This window comes from Sesamum indicum, linkage group LG13 (genome assembly GCF_026168435.1).
Source record: "Sesamum indicum cultivar Baizhima isolate 11 linkage group LG13, ASM2616843v1, whole genome shotgun sequence".
NCBI classification, from domain to species: domain Eukaryota; kingdom Viridiplantae; phylum Streptophyta; class Magnoliopsida; order Lamiales; family Pedaliaceae; genus Sesamum; species Sesamum indicum.
The window spans coordinates 12,119,453-12,137,505 of NC_142669.1; the positions used below are offsets into that span (position 1 = coordinate 12,119,453).

The window sequence follows — 18,053 nt, forward strand, 5'->3', positions numbered from 1 at the left end:
AAGACCTGGTTCGACGCATGAGTTCGGTTAATTTAAGTAATTTTTTGCTCAACTCGACATAATTATAGAAATTATCCCTGACAACCAAAAAACAGAGGGAGTTTGTATAATGATGCTAATATTTTTAGGGTGTGTGTGTAATTTTTTGAAAAAGTAAAGGGTGGTTTATGTAAGTGATAATGATATGGGTGTTTATGTATTTATCTAAAAGATAAGGTGATTTCTATAAACAAGCCATAGATCTAAGAATGTAAATGAAATTATTCCATAATTATATATATACACAATAAGTACACAAAAAGACACACGCTTGTATATATATGTATGTATGTGTAGGATATACAATCACTAAGACTGATAAATAAAAATATATAGTGACTGATTTTTTTTATATAGAGAGAAGTAATGTATACAAAAATTTAAAAGTCTGTGCATCATATATTTCACAATATAAAAATACATTAAAGTAAAATAAGTATATTTATTTATTTTTTTTTACTTGGTACATTTTAATAGAAGATAAATGTTTGTTATCAAATATTTTTTCAGTACGATTTTTATATTTTTAATAAATATTACTTTACCTTAATGATCACGTTACAGGAATAACAATAAAAGTAATGAGATATTGTCCCATAGTTTGCTTTGGTTCCTTTAAAAAACATGTTTTTCAAATTTTTAAATCGTATTTGCTCCTAATTATATAGTTTATATATTTTTTCTAGTTAGTATTAATATTTTTACTATTTTTAGGGTGTATTTGAATTGTAAATTTGTACTTGGAAAAAGAATTTTAAATAACTCTGTTTTGAAAGGAACTTGAAATTCTTTAAATTTAAAATTATCCAAATATGTCCAAAGGATTTGTTATGACATATTTCAAATCCTTCAATCCAAATGCAATCTTAGAGATAGTTACACTTTCCTCCCCTGAGTTTGATATAATTACATATAGACTCCATATAATTTGAAAAATTACATCTAGCACCTTGAGGTTTGCTTCTGTCCAACAAATAAGTCCAATTATTAGTTAAAATTCACTAAACTTATTGATATTAACAGAAAAACTTAATGAAAATTGATATTTACCCTCGATTGACTTATTGCAGATCAAACAATTTTTTTCGAACTGAACTACCTTTATACAAGTGAAAATATACCTCCTCACATGCATTAATCCGTGAAGATGTATGATGGTAATTTGGTCATTAAAAAAATTATATGACCTGTAATAAGTCAGTAATAAGTCAATGAGGGGTAAATATATATTTCTTTCCCATTTTTTTAAATATCAACAAATGAGATAAATTTTGACTAATGAAGGGACTTATCTATTAGATGAAAACAAACTTCAAGGGTGCTGATTTAATTTTTTAAAACCACAAAAGGTCTACATGTAATTACACCAAACATTAAGGGAGGGGATATATAAATTTGCAGTTCTATTATTACATGAAAGGATATAATTGACATTGCAAAAGAAGGAAGAAACATAAAACATGACAAATCATTCACACATTTATAATATAAAAGAAGATAGATATATTATATAATACCAATAAAAATTATCATAATTATTATTATTTTCTTAAATACTAATTTTTTTACTACCAAAACTTCATATAAACATATAAGAATAGTAGTGTATTTATTATTGTTGTTGGTGGCGTTCTTCTTCTTATTATTATTGCAGTCAAACGTTGTCTATGCAATTTAAATAAATATAAAACCAAATCCAATTATTAAAATGTGGTCTTTTTTTACTATCCCAAATCATCATTAACCCGCCAATTGCAGTGCGATTTGAATTGGACCGATCGATTGAGGCTGCCCGATAAACTTGTTGAACACCCCTAGGTCCTGCTTAGTAAAAGCATATATCATATATGTGATCAAATCAAAACTTCATTTCTCAAATGGTCATCATCTTTTGATGACTCTTGTAATGTTTGATATATTGAAAATTATTGTCCAACTGCTTACAAGGGATCATGAAGCTTTGAGTACTAAAGAACACTAGGATAGGTGCTAAGCACCTCAAATATTACATAGTATCATTACATGTACAACAATAAATGACTAATAGAAGAATCTGATACTACTACAGGATTCTAAGCTGTACGTCAGTGCAGCCGACCCTCGTTTTGTGCCTTTCAAACAGACCTTCAAGTCCTTCGACAAACTGGGAATGGACCTCGGCAACCTAGCAAGAATCCAAGGTTAGGAGAAAAAGGAAAGAGTGAGCCTTGATGTTCGACATCAGAATTTTGACAACGGAAACAAACAACTATAAGAAAGCAGAACTAAAATATCCTTTTGAAATGTACGGTATGTCCGTAAAGGTGGTGCGACAGTTCTCTGCCCCAATTTCATATTTATGCCAATCATGCAAATTCAGGAAATTTCCTTGTATGAAAGGTACGATAAATCATGATCAAAGATGGAAGAACATTTGCAATTCACTTGGCCTGTAATCTGAACTGCTCTCTGATAGAAGTGGTTTGTCTAGTAGCAAGGATTATCTCAAAGACATACAATCATCCATAGAACTAATGTTTGCAGGAACCAGCTAATATTTCATTTAAGAAAAGAAGTTATTTCTATCGTACATTAACATAAACAGAGCATTTTGAACTACATAATACTAAAATGGTGTGGTATCAGAGATGAGTGGTAAAATCCTTTTCTCCCCTTTACAAGGTATGGTACAAGTCATCTCATCCGAAGACAAATCAACTTAGAATGTACCAAGAATCATAGACTTGACTTGATTGCTTGGCCAAAGCAATTTCCATTATAGAAGTTGCAAGAAGTCAATGTACTCACTGAAACATTATTGAAAACGCTACTCGACTGAAATCTGGTCAAGCGGGTAACATTTACCAGCTTCAAAGGGAGGTTAGAAAGTTGACAATATCTAAGATTTTAGGGATTCTAGTATTCAACTTTCTGTTTTTCTGTAGTTTCACTTTTTATTCCAAGAATATTTTGATTCCTAGAATTCTGTTATCTAATTTTGCAACATGGATCCTATGTCTGCACTTTCCCTTACTAAATGCAATAGACAACAGTATTATTCAAAAAGGGAATTTCCAATTTCATCGACGAAAGGTCCTGAAATACCATAAACACTAGAAGAAAGTTCTTCAAGAAAGCTTATAGAATGGATGGTTATTTGAGGAATGCTATATAGTAGTGGTTGAGCCTTTGACGAATTTTTCACATGGTCCCTGTAGACTCCTATTTGTTGCCCTTTATTCTCGCTACCTAGTACATATGACTCAAAGGAGGATTTACAGCATAATTGAAACAAGAGCCAATCTACTTCATAACATTAGCCAAAATGAAGATTATATGCACAACGGGTTATACGAAGCACACCTCTTCCTCAGTTGGTTGCGGATTTTTTTTGAGCAGAATCGGTCGACCAACTACCACATGTAGCGGACGCCTAAAAGGTAGAGGTGAACTGCAAAAGAACCAAAAGAATATGGAACATTAGCATAAATAAGCACTCTTTAAAATATTCAATTCTCCCTCGTAAGATCTCCAACATCAGTAATTGTGTTTTAGTGATGTCGCTTGATGTCGAACAAAATTATGTTTTCAACTACAGTTCTCTGTTTTTTCACTCTCTAATATTGCTAGATCTATTCAAAGCCTAAAATACCAGGGCAGAAACATATGACAAATCATCTTCTGCAAAAAGTTTGTCAGATTTGAACAAGAATATCATTTGCTGCTGATTGTAAACTAAGAAGCTGAGAGACACAGAAACAATATCATAAAACCAGTAGCACAGTCTTCTAAATTAGAACATACCCTAGTACACCCCAGAAAACGATTGGTGCAAATTTTATAGCTCGAGCGAATTCCCTGTAAAGTTTCCAGCTAGGCTTCCACCACTTGTACACATCAGACTGTATAATGAAACAATCAAACATTAACTAATATAAGGCATCTGGGAAAGGGCCAAAAACCATTATTTAATGACAAATAATTTAATGATATTCAACAACAATCAGGTATCGTTGTAATCTTTATTGAACTTGTAAATTACAGCGTGCTGCAAATAATTTTTAAAGAATATTAAATTCATAAAATTGGTGTGAAATATAAGTCAACAATTACAAGATATTTTGATTATTGTAATCAAGAATATGAATTAATAACAATAAAATTCATTATTATTGCTAATTTTAACTATTCTGATTAATATATTTTTCATAGATATTTTTATAGGAAAATTTTTATTCTTCCAATTCATAAAAAAATTACATCAATTTTTATAAGTATGATTTAAAATTTATAAACTCATATATACATATACTTATTTTAATTTTTCAATATTAAAGGTTGTATTATTGGTTGTCCGTTTCATATATTTATACACACAAATGTATTACAAAGAGACAAAAGATACTGCATACGTACAAATATTCTTGAAATTTATACTTGCTTTTCAGAATAGTTTCTTAACGTTCAATTTTTCTTTGGTAGTTAAATTCTTTTCATGAATAAGTTCCATGTAATCTTTAGGTAGAATTTTGTACCTCTACATTTGTCTGCAGAAGAATATTTATAATTTCAAAATATTTGAGAATCATATCATATGAATAAAAACATGTTATTATGTTTTTGAGGTTTTGGAAATAATACTTAGTTTTTGAGACTACTTACCTAACCCAGCTCGCTAGTTGTCCATTAGAAATAATTCTTTTATGATTCATCTTAAATTCGTGAATAATTAAACTTGTTTATCAGAATGTAAATGTATGATCAAATAATCTACTAAATGTAAAATACTATAAAACACCATATGTTATATTGTTATTTGCTGATATCCAAATTTTCTTTTACAGTATTAATGCAAGACAATTATACTCAATTATTTCATGAATCAATTTAGTAAACTTAAAAAGTAAGGAAAAAAAGTAATTAAAACCATGAGTTATATGAAATTTTAGAAATATAAGTAAAAAAATCACTGATTCAAACAAAATGAGATACATCAACAATAAGTACAAAATTAAAATGCATATCCTGATAGAAGTTTCTTATGATGGGGTATTAATTTTCAATATCCACATCATAAAGCAAATTAAACTTATTATTTCCAATTTAATGTCGAAGTAATTTCATTAGTTAATAGTATCAAAACATTGAACACCTTGGAACTGCATATAAAATCAAATATGACTAATTATCATGATATGAGTTTTAAATCTTTTCACAATTTTTGGAAGTTTTTGGTAATGTTAATTTTTATCTTTAATGTTTACACTCAAATTATTAACAAAAGATATGATCAAAATTAAAATTTAAGATAATAATAATATTCATTTAGAAAAATACCACCAAGAATAGTCTTATCATAGAGATGTCAAAAATTTTCAAAGAAGTGTCCATGCATTCATAATAGAGATACAGATATAATCAACAAAGAGATAAAAGTTGTGGTGTCTCTTCAATTTTCCTGATTTTAGCAGGTAAATTACATTGTGGAGAGAATGTAAAAGAATAACGAAAATGAATTGATAAATACAAAAAGTAATTAATAGGAAGTAATAAATATACAAAGTAAATTAATAGAAGCAATAGGTTCACTGAGGCGAATCAAAATATGAAATGAACTTTCAGGGCATTCATACTATCTATATAGATATATCAAGAAAAGACTATACATGCAAAGTGTGACACTTAAATTTTGCACTTACACTCGGGCAAAATTTTATTTTGATTCCAAAAAATCCTCGTTTTGATTTTTTATTTCCATCTGCTTTTTACAATCTATAAGTGCATTGAGGTAATTTCTTCACATGTTAGTATGTTATGTCACATTTCATTAGCTAAGAGAGCAGTGGTGTGTTATGTAGCTTATGCTTGATTTTAGTTTAGAAGTTTGCAGGCTTTAATCCTTCGAAGTCTAGCTTCATGAGGTTGCATCCATAATTATTCTAAACATTTTGGCATGGCATTCTAGATTTTTGTCACATGATCCTGGTCTTATTTTATGAGAGTTAGATGCGTAGAAAGGTCTTTCAAACATCAGAACTCTCAAGAACACAAATATACATCATGGTGACCAAAGGGGCCCCAACGGTCCTTTACGGCTGTGTCCCGATGCTAGCCTAACTGCTATCGAACCTAGTTATTGTAATAGTTTAGCATTTAACATATATTGCGGCATATATGCAGAAGCAAGAATCATATAGAACATAGATAATAGCTTAGAAAACTAATAATATTTGCCCATAAAGTCGATAAAACATGAAAGCAGTAATCAATAGGAAAAGCCTGATTGTATTTCACGATAATAGATATATTTCATATGTAAATGTTACACAATGAGTTTTGGCAGGTGATAATGGGCTAGTCCTGCACAGATATATAAGCATTTTTATACCAACATAACAACGAACAATAGAAAAGTGATACCTGACCGAAGCAGAAAACAGGAACCAGCGGTTTGCCCGTCTCGATAGCAATACGTACAAATCCCTTTCTTTTTTGAAGAAACGCAATCTGACATTGAGAAGCAGAAAATTTAGCCACTGGAGGTAGGTGATTGTGGATAGAATGGAAGGAAAGAAGCCACACTTATTTCAACTCTCTCACATATGTACGAGGGACATGTGCCACCAACACACACAACCCCCCAAACCACCTCTGACAAAAGAAATGGATACAATAACTAAACATTCTTCTTTGCCACACATCAGCTAGTGCAATCTGGTAAAAAATGATATATCCACTGTTTAAAGATATCGCTGCAAATTCTAAAAGTTCAAAATGATGCTTTCTACGATCAACTGGTGCTGCTAAACACCAAACCAGTTCCTTTTTTCTTGGTACTTTTTTCTCGTCTTTGTTCCTTTTTATCTGTTTCAATGTCATTCTGCAAACAGTGTGCTTTCACTAGGAGAGGTAATGCCAAGGATTGCTGAAAACTAGGCCAATAATATTACACTATAAAACCATCACCTGAACAACAACAAGCATGATCTGATCAAAACTCAATAGATCAAAATGTGGTTGAGAAATAATAGGTAGAGCACATATTTCTTGAATATATGTTGAAAAGCCAAAAAAGGAAATGAGACAGCAGGAAAATAGGAGATGCTGTGATTAGTTAATGTTCAAGTTGACGCACTATTAAAAACTGTGTCCTGAGCAGAAAGTTAATGAGTTGTAAAGGATAAACCTCAGAGCCACGCTCCATATAGAAGGCCTCCTGAACTCCCCCTGGCACTATGATACAGCTATAACCAGACAGCAGAAGGGAAGTAAAATTTTTCCTTGTGGCTGGTGCAAGTCCCAACCACGACCACACATGTCTGAGGAGTGGAGTGTAGAACACCTGAACAAAGTTTCTTCTTTGTTACATGTAGTTATGACATGTAAATATTATGAGTTCATCATACGTATAAGCATGCAATTCTTACAGCAGTACTCGCAAGAACTTTCATTTTCGGGAGAGGCATGAAACCTGTATGGTCAGCAAGTGCAACAACTCCAATAGGCCAAACTGAATGCGGTTCATAACCAAAAACTGCAAGGATAGGTTCAAAATTTCTGTAAGACAAGAGCTCCGTTGTCTAAAAATTTTTGGCTACTATTAGCCAGACATGTCATGAACTAGCATAAATGAGCAAGAAACTATTACCTACTTCCACGGTTCATAATATCCTGTATGTTAAATCAGAACTATAACAAACAAAGAAAATGTTTGGATCTACTTCGGATTGCATTTACAATACAGTAAGAAAGGTTTGAAACTCATCATTAGTGATCCCCTACCCTAATGGAAGATAACTTTTCATAACTTTCATTTCCCATAGAGACTGTCTGTCACCATTCATATTTCATGTTGTTCTCTTATTCATGGTTCTGATGGAGGTCAAGCCACACCACCATCGCTGTGTAGGAATAATTTCAGCGGTGTTACAATGGCACCAGATACAGTACTTACACGAATCCTCTGGCAAATCCAGATCATAGCCATTTGAACCGATTTGCTTAAAGTTTTATGGTGTCAAATGAAGCTTTCCTAAGGAATCCATTGGGACTCTTGCATGTCCAGTGCAGCAATCATCACATCACCATCCTTCAATTTCACATTCCTAATCCGAGCTTTTATGTGCCTCTTGCCCATTGCAATCATGCCAGGTTCCTCATCATGTATCTTGTTAAAATACGAGGCAAAAGAAGAATGGCAATGCATTAAACTTTTGGCACATGCAAATGGATATCGATCTAGAAGTTCAATGTACAAAACTGTTGCCCGCAAATCCATCATAATAGAACTTGGAAATTGTCGAGTTTCAAACTAGGAGTCATGCACTAAAGGCCCAAATGATATAAAAGGGAACTGGCCTAACAAGTTGTTTGAGCAACACCATTTGACACAGCATGTAAAGCACTAGAGAGGACCACATATTTTCACAGAGAGGCTCAAGGACCTTGGTTGTTACCTATACTAATGATTATTGAAATCCATAGTTATCACCTGCATTATAAATTTAAATTACAAGTTGGTTTTCTCATCCAAAATTTTCTCACATATCCTTCATCTTCATTCTTCTTGTGTGATCTATAAGTTGCTTCCAAACTTAAAACTTCTGGAGAACATCATTGTATCAACTTTGTAAGTTACAATCGGTGGCCAGGTCGAGGTTTAATCCAGCCAAGACCCTGACAAAGGGCACTAGAGTCAAGAAATTACAGGAGTCTCTAAGGGAAATGAAATCAATGTCACAAAATGAATCAGCCAGAATGAAGGTTATTGGTTCTCATCAGCTTGCAAACATTAATAAGAAACATCACATCTTAGAAGTCTTAACTGAGACCCTTAATAACAGCTTACTAAAATTGCTGCCACATGCATACAGTCATAGTAGATTTATGTGAGGGAACTGCCAAAGTAAAAACAATACTTGACTTCACACGAGCTAATACTATAAGTAACCTAATCAGGTTCCTAGAAGTATGCACTTTCAGTATTCAGCAAGCCCAAGTTTTGTAATCTTGTATACCTCTCTTGATGTTTACCAATTTAACCATTGGAGTGTATTCGCTCCGCTTGATCTTTACCAAGTTACCATTGATGGAGGATCTTTGCTTCAGGACCACCCGGCCAATCCCAATGTGGTTTCTCAGATAGTAGGTTAGGTCCCAATTTACAATATCATAAGCAACCCTGAATGTCCTTGAGCAGCCAGTTTCGGTTCAACATGGAGATCAAGATTGTGAGCAATCCGAAGCTCCCTCTAGATTGATCTGATCAATGTCAATTTACCCAAAATTCCAACATGAATTACTATTGCTACAAACCCACAACCACCAAAATCCAGCCCACTGCATCATTACCAACAGACAAAACACTAACTCCTGGATGATTCGCAGGCTCCAAATCCAACAACCACCCATTTCCATAAGTTGAAGCGCCTAGGGGGCATGATCCAAGAGGATGGTTCAGGAAATGTCACAAATATTGTGATACATTAACGGAGTTCCCGACCATAAAAAAAAACACTAGCTTCACCATAGAGGAAAAGGAATAAAATTTATATCCTTTGGGTTTCATTAGTTAAATAACTTATAACATATGAACCACAAATGGAAGAAAAAGAGGGAGAAAAACAAAAAACTAGATTTACCATAGGCCTCATTAGGATCAAAAGCTTTGATGTCCTCCACATACAAATTCACGGGGAAATAACCAACCGCGTGCTTACATATATACCTGATAAATCATTTACCAATATGTTTAACCCACTAGCACAGAATGATCAAGAGATCATGTATTCAAATACACAACAAATGAAAAAAGATTCAGATTAGATAATCAACAGAAAAAGCCACTAATGCGTAGCAAATTGCAAAAAAGTACCTGGATAACTTCCGACCCAATTTGCTCCTCTCATCAATTGGAATCACCATCAGTATCAGAAGCAATCCGATAACTCTGAAACGAACACCACAAAACATTTTTCAGATGACAGAAGTTACCAGAAACACACCTACACAACCACAAACACACTGACACACAACCCGAGTGCTTTCTGAAACGGGAGGAAGATGAAGGAAACGAGGACGACCACAACGTTGAAATGAACCGAACCCAACCACAACACAAGCGCCAATATCGTATGAAGAACCGGTCCCTGAGAGCCCCTAAATTCCGCTGGGGTCGAGGGCGCCGCGGCCTCAGCAGACGGCGATTTCCGCTGCCCGACATCCCCGTCTGCCTCCAACGCCATGGAAAGTAGCCCCCAACCAGCCCAAGAAAATGCTGGGCGACCCAGTAAACAAGAATAGAGCCTGAATGCAACGATGCAGGCAAGAACCAGTGAATTGGGAGAGTTTTCGAAGTGGGCTTCTTGGAAGTACCGTCCGTGTTCCAGTGGCGTCTGGGAAGTTGGAAGTAGCGTCCTTTATTGCAGCTAGTTTGCAGCCAACACTTTCTGGATGCAGCCTAAAAGTCCCACAACATCTAAGCCACGTGCCCTGACGTGTTTACATGTCAAATGTCTTGCGGGCGGTTTTCTGCTCCTTGTCCTTTGGGCTAATCCTCAGCAAATGGCCTTTTCTTGGAAAGGGGCTAATGATGTTGTTGAGTCATTGACCGTGCTCCTTCCCTAAAACTCATTCCAACTTTAAAATGATGTATTGTTATTTAATTGTGTTAATTAAAATAATTACATTTAGGTTTCTTTCTGTAAATAAATTGATGTTTAATAATTATATATATAACTTATTGTTATTATAATTATGTAGATAATTTAATTTTGATATTGGTATGGTACGATTTATCGGTACTAATTACTATACTATACCAAATATCGAATTTAACCAAAATTGAGTATCGCATACAGAACTGAACTTTCGATTGAATAATCAGTACGCAGCTAATTTTTTTGTTCGATTCAGTAAGGTCAGTTTATCGAATTGTTCACACCCCTAGATGTCACATAATGGCACAAGTGACTTGGATTTCAAGACGAGTTCTTATCGACGTGCAAGGATTTAAAATCTTTAAATTATACTTATAAAAAAAGAGGTCACTAAAAGAATTATAACATTTAACTGCGGCTAATTGCTATAGTTAATAACAAATAGCTGTACTGTAGAATATAGTTATTAACCACACACTAGAAAAAAGTGACTATTGACTACAATTTTAATAGCTATTGATTAAAAATCGTGGTAAATAATTTTTATTGACCACAGTCAAATAAAATATACGTAAAACATATACTTTTCACCAGAAAAAGTTATTTGTCATGGCTAAGAACCATGATAAAATGACTTTTAGTCATGACAAAATGTTTTAGCCACCATTGGAGATATTACAGCTAACAATTGTTGCATGACCGTGGTCAATCACTATTTTTCTACGGTTATTTTGTTTTCAAACATGGCAATTAGGTATGGTTAAATGTTGCATTTTCTGTAGTGACAGTCATGCAACAGCTGTTGGCCGTGATTTTTACGATGGTCGTTAAAATATTTACCATATTAAATGTCATGACAAATGTTTCCATTATGGCTTCATAATAAATAATTTTCTCATGGTGAAAAAAACTTATTTTTTGTATCGATTTTATTTAATCGTAATTAATAATAATTATTTACCATAATTTTTAATCGTAACCATTAATATTATAGTTAATAGTAATTTTTTTCTAGGTTCAACTCTATCAATTTCACTGTAAACGAAATTAATTTGATCTCCAATACGTGATGATCACACCATTTTTTAAAAAAAAAAGAAAAAAAAAAGAAAAGAATGGGCACCTCGCAAGAACCCTGATGCTCGGATTTGTGCATAGTAACATTATTACATGATAGGATATGGTGTTATATAATTTTTAAATATTTTAGAATATATATTGATGAACTATTCGTATAAAAATTAGTGATTGGAACACATTTAATCATGTGGTTTATTTAAAATTTTATTATATTTGTTTAATTCAAGGAAAGAGAAATAAAATAGATGACTAATTCATTAAGGTTATTAAAATATTATAATTTTAAATATTATATTTTTTGGTAGTTTAATCATTATATATTTTGCTAACCATAATTAATTATTTTAAAAAACCCTCACACTTAATAAATAATATAATTAAAGTCTAAAGGATGCACGTGCATAATTTAATTTTTTATAATATTTATTTTTTGGATGTTATTTATTTAAATAAATGAAAACATCATATAAAATCAATAACTAATCAAAATTGATAAAATAAATTAACTCTAAATATTCATTAATAAAAATTATTAATAGAAAAATTAATCTTAAAGAGGTGGTGAAAAAATAAAGATGCTTCAGGGTAATTTAGTCAATATATATTTTGTTGACTAATGGTACGTAGTTATTAAAATGTTACTCCACTTAATTAATAGTATAGGTATTGAAACACATTCAATTTGTGTGCATAATTAAAATTTTATTATATTTATTAATTGAATGAAAAGGGAAAATATATAATAAATAATTGATCAAAACTAATAAATTATATTAATTTTAATATTTGTTACTAAAATTAATTAATAAAAAAATAGGATTATTTATGAACGAAATAAATATAATCAAGGGCTTTTTAGGAAATCCACATTTCAGCAATTATGATCGTTATTCTAGGAATCTCTCTCTTAATAAATAGTACATATAGACATACATAGATAATTAGTGTAGATATAGATACGAGAAAGATACGAATAGTTAGGTGCAATGAGATTATTTTCTTTAATTAATAAATTTATTTCTAAATTTTATAGTTCTTTAATACATACGAAAATTCAAGTAAATTATATTTACGCCCCTAGATTAGAACTAATTACACAAATATCTCTTATAATTTGAAAAACTATAAATACATTTCTTAAAATTATAGTTGTAATTACAAGTACAGTTAACGTTCAATGCCGAAACTTTACACAGACACCCTCTCAAAAAGTGTACCTGTAATGCTGAAACTTTGTACAAACACCCTCTCAAAAAGTGTACCCGTAATTTTATTAAGGATAGAAAATGTTTGTACAATTCGGGTGAACCTCAAAGAATATTAATGTAAATTACCCAGAAAATTATTCTTCGTATTCTTCTGCATTGATATAGTGTTTATGTTTTTTTTCATATATAATTGTTTTTAGGGATAATTACACTTTCTTCCCCTGAGGTTTTGATCTAATTATACGTAGACCCTTGTGGTTTGAAAACTTACATCTAGCGCCCTTGAGGTTTGTTTTGTCTAACAAATGAATTCCCCGTTAGTCACAATGCACTGAATTTGTTGATATTAATAAAAAAACCGAAAAAAATTATATTTATCCATGTTGACTTATTACTGACTTATAGCAGATCAAATAAATTTTTTTATGATCAAATTACCCTCATACGTCTTCACACGTTAATGCATGTGGAGGGATATATATTCACCGTTATAAGAGTAGTTTAATTTGAAAAAAAATTATTTGACCTGTTATAAGTCAGTAATAAGTCAATCAAGAGTAAAGATCGATTTTCATTCAATTTTTTTGTTAATATCAACAAATTCACTTAATTTTAACCAATGGAGAAACTTGTTTATTAAATGGAAGCAAACTTCATGAGTATTAGATATAATTTTTCAAACCACAAAATATTTACGTATAATTACATCAAATTTCACGAGAATGACGTATAATGATCCCGTTTTTCGTTAAAAAAAAAAAAAAAAAAGGAAGAATGTGGCTCTTCGAATGCTTACGGCAGTTAGGTTGCAGCCGTAGACGCGTACAAATGTATTTATGGCAGCAAGAGAGAATCTTTTTCAAAGTATGGATACGTATCGGCAAGAATGAACAATTACAATAAATTATGTATAATAAATTCGAAAACATCGACCAAATTAGTTCAATTTTGATTTTTTTGGGTATTTTTAAAATTTTTAATTACTAAAAAAATTATTGGTTAGAAACATTATTTATTTTAAATATATTAAGTATTGTATTGTATTTATCTAAATCTTATTTTCAAAACTATAATTATTATTTTTAATTATCAAGAAAAAATCTTATTGGTTAGAAAAATTATTTATTTAATAGATTATATACTTATTTTGTATTTATTTGAAATCTTATATCAAAGATTATAATTGAATTGTAATTATTAAAAAAACTGTTATTGGTTGGAAATATTATCTATTTTAATTATAAAATATTTATTTTATATTTATCCGATATTTATTCATATATATATATATAGATGTGTATTAAATTTTAATATTTATTTATGTTTTATCCTTGTCTCCTGTGGCTAAACTAATGTTTTGCTCTTTATCATAATGTCATTTTATTTTATTTTACATATTACTTTTTATGATATTTAAAAAAGTTATTGAAATAATAATATCTATATTTTCTTATATTTTTTATTAAATAATAATTTTAATATTTATTCCTCTTATGGTTTTTCTAATATTTATTTGTATGATTGAATTTAATCTACCATTATTTCTATTAAGTAGTTACCCTTTGTTTATTTTATGCACCAATTTATATATATATAAATATTATATTTTCTATGTTTAAAATTTTTACTCTATAGTTTAACTTTCCTTTTTAAATTTTATTTTTTTTAACAAAAAGGAACATATTTTTTTTGGTGTAAATAGGAACATATTTTGTTTAATATTTTTTTATATGATTCTACTTAACTGATCTAACATTTAGTTTTTTATTTTTATTTCAATATTAATTTACCTTTTTTGTATCTTTTCTATACATAAGTTATAGCTGAATTTCTACAGCACAGGGGAATTTTATTCATTTTTTCTATTTTTTAGCATAAATTGGATCGACACTCCCTGATGTTAAGCTTAATTACACAAATACCCTTTGTCCCTTGAGGGGTTGTTAGTGCAATATAGGGGGAGGAGGGTTGCTTAAAGTTTCACCATTGAATAGGGGGTGTACTTGTAACTACAATTACAACCTCAAGGGATGTATTTATAATTTTGCAAAAGAAATGAGACATTTATGTAATTAGACTTAATCTCAGGGGGTGCAACCATAATTTACCCTTTTTTTTCTTAACAAAATTTCGCCGTTGAATATGGGTGTAGTTGTAATTCCAATTACGATATTAAAGAATGTACATGTAATTTTGCAAAGAACAATAAAAAAGTTGTTTTTAAATTGTCATAATTATAATTATTTTTTATTATTTAAAAAATTATAAATATTTTCTTAGTATTAATATTCATTTAACAAATACCTCTCGTGATAACCCATTGAAGGATGTATCTGTTATACGATCGTTAACTTCAGGAAATTTTTATAATTTTTAAATAATAAAAAATATTTATAATTATGATAAATTTCAAAATACCCCTGGTATTTACCCGTATAAATACTAATTATTGCATACCTACCAATAAATACTAATTATTGCATACCTAACTTCACATTACCGTCTCATAAGTTTATGTCAGGTAACACCCAAAATTAATTAAATTGTTTAGATAAATCGTATAGGATGCTTACTAGAAAATTTTAGCCTTCCCCAATCATTATTGTCGGATATATGAGTTATTACTATTAAAAAAAAAAATTGTCTTATTATTTTTTAATACTCAAATTTACCCTTAAATCCATTTTATTCAAAACAAATTTGATCAGAATAGTAATTTTAATTTTTTTTAATAATATCACAATTATATATATATATATATTTTTTTTCTCTCTTTGCAAACTTCTCCATGTACCATGTTTGTTTTTCGAACAAACTTTTATATCTTTAATAAAGTCATAATTATAATATATTTTTTCTGTATCACTTCACCCCATATTTTATATTCGATTTTTTTCTTTTTTATTACAGATTTTTTTTTCTCTTCATCTCACATTACAGTTTTATTTAATATGCTCGCGAGAACTGCACACAAGGGCGACTAGTAATTTTTTTTTTTAAAAAAAAGGTTATATTACATTGACATCCCTAGAGGTTGGGTTCAAATATACAAATACCTCACGTCTTTTTAAAAAATTACAGATACGTTCTTCAGAAAGTGTTAGTGTAATTTTTTTAGGAGATATTTTTGTAAGTTTTTTCCCCTAAATGGAAGATGTTGTTGTAATTACAACTACAACCTTACGATTAATTTTATCAAAGGCAAAAAGTATTTGAATATTTAAATCTAATTTCAAAAGTTTTCAATGTAATTTACCTAAAAACAATCTAGTAAACAATGCTATATGGCCCTCAACTTAGACTTAGAAAAGGGGTATGGAAAACTCTCATATATTAAATATGTTGTTAATAAATATAGATTTTCACCATTATTCATAGATAAAATAATGAATATTCGATTAACGTCAATGGATCCAAATCTCATATTAAATTGTAGGGTAAGTAGTATTGACGTTTTTAAAATTAGGTTCAAATATATAAATATTTTTTATTTTTTTATAAAATTATAAATACACCCTTTAAATAGCGTTATTATAATATATTTAAAGAATATTTATTTAAACTTTTGCCACCGAATAAAGAATATATTTGTGACAACACAAATAAATCAATTACCTGTACATTTATGAACTCCCTAATTCATAAACTTCAATTAGTATATAGACAAACTCTGTGTTTGGAAAAGTTGAAAGTGCGTTCCTCATCAAATATTTTATAAGTTTCATAATTTTATTTTATTCAAATATTTTATTATAAATTTATTTTTAAAATAAAATTTAACATCTTATATATAAAAATATTTTATAAGATGTATCAACTTATAAAATCTTTTATATAAATTCAGCCAAACTCCCTCTTAATCAAATATTATATATATTAAATAGTATTCCACTATACCAAATGCATACAATCAAACTTCAAGATGTGCAGTGGCGCAACCTGGCCAATGATTGGATTACACTCATAAAAAGATGAATGGATCGGCCCAAGATTGCTTGGGATTCGGGTTGGTCATAGGCCGGTCCCAGGTATTGAAACTTCCCAAAAATTTTCTTTATTCCGCTGTTCATGAATGGATGGGACTAGTCCAAGACCACTTGGTCTTGAATCGGGCATGGGCCGGGCCTATTGGGTTAATTTTTTTTATTATAATAATGCATGACATATAAATCTTATAATTGACTATTCTAGTATTTTATTATAATTTTGAAACTGTAAAAATCATTATCTTTATTGTTCTACTTCTAAATTTTCAGCATTTTAGCTCATTAAAATTCTTTGTTTATTTTTTTTCAAAGTTTATTTTAAATCATTTTTGAATTTATTTATTATCTATGTTTATTGTTGTAAGTGATGACTACTAGAAATTTGGCCACACCACAACGATTGAAGGATCTTCAAGAAAATTCTAAGATTATCAGAGGACTAGCTCTGCAAAACAGAGGTTAGCATTTCGATGCTTAAGTTAGTAATGAATTAAAGAAGAAATAAAAGAAAACTTGAAATAAAATGAGAATAAATGGTGAGATATGCTTAAGGATGATGAATATTTGTGCAGATAGCAAATTATAAGCTTAAAACAGCCGAAAAACAGAGAAAAAGTAATGTTTAGAGAGTGAGAGTTCGAGTAGGATAGGTGTTATAAAATGCCTGCATGAGGGTCCTATTTATAGGTTTGTATAGAACTGGATACGAAGTCAATTATCGAGTTCCGAAAGTTATCAAAAGCTTTTGAAGTTGGCTGTTATCTAAACAAATTATTGATGATTTGAATAAATATTGATAGAGATACACCAGTTGGACAAGAACTTACCAATTTGCCTAAAAATCTGGAAGTCAATTATTCATAGATTTCCAGCTTATCAACCATCAATTTACCTGGAACAAGCCTGAGATATTTTAAAGTGATGTATACTTATATGTTGGCGAACTACATGACGTGTCCTCCTAGCTATATGATGACGTGTCCTGCTAAAATGAGCTTATTTCTTGAGCCTACCAATTCAACAAAGTAACAGATAAACTTGTGAGCCTTTCTTCCCTGCTGACGGATTTTATCCATCCTGCTGGTGGGCTTTATCCATGTTGT

The 18,053-nt window shown here is 30.4% G+C and overlaps 1 protein-coding gene across 1 annotated transcript; it reads right to left on the reverse strand.

Moving 5' to 3' along the window:
• Nucleotides 1-1,908: 1,908 nt before the first annotated feature.
• Nucleotides 1,909-10,501, reverse strand: DGAT2 (diacylglycerol acyltransferase family). The gene is made up of 9 exons (XM_011099707.3): nucleotides 10,054-10,501; nucleotides 9,893-9,967; nucleotides 9,660-9,745; nucleotides 7,446-7,552; nucleotides 7,205-7,360; nucleotides 6,439-6,525; nucleotides 3,823-3,920; nucleotides 3,382-3,469; nucleotides 1,909-2,203 (listed from the first exon to the last, which is right to left on the reverse strand). Exons 1-9 carry the CDS (start codon nucleotides 10,260-10,262, stop codon nucleotides 2,102-2,104), a joined length of 1,008 nt encoding a protein of 335 aa, XP_011098009.1. The 5' UTR covers nucleotides 10,263-10,501; the 3' UTR covers nucleotides 1,909-2,101.
• Nucleotides 10,502-18,053: the final 7,552 nt, after the last annotated feature.

What these genes read in the sequence shown, in the direction of transcription:
- DGAT2 (XM_011099707.3), bottom strand. Translation starts at nt 10,262, where the DNA reads ATGGCGTTGGAGGCAGACGGGGATGTCGGGCAGCGGAAATCGCCGTCT. An exon ending in AAGTTCTTGCGAGTACTGCT is followed by an intron (nt 7,361 to 7,445) that starts GTAAGAATTGCA and finishes AACTTTGTTCAG; the next exon opens with GTGTTCTACACTCCACTCCT. An exon ending in CTGTTTTCTGCTTCGGTCAG is followed by an intron (nt 3,921 to 6,438) that starts GTATCACTTTTC and finishes TTCATTATACAG; the next exon opens with TCTGATGTGTACAAGTGGTG.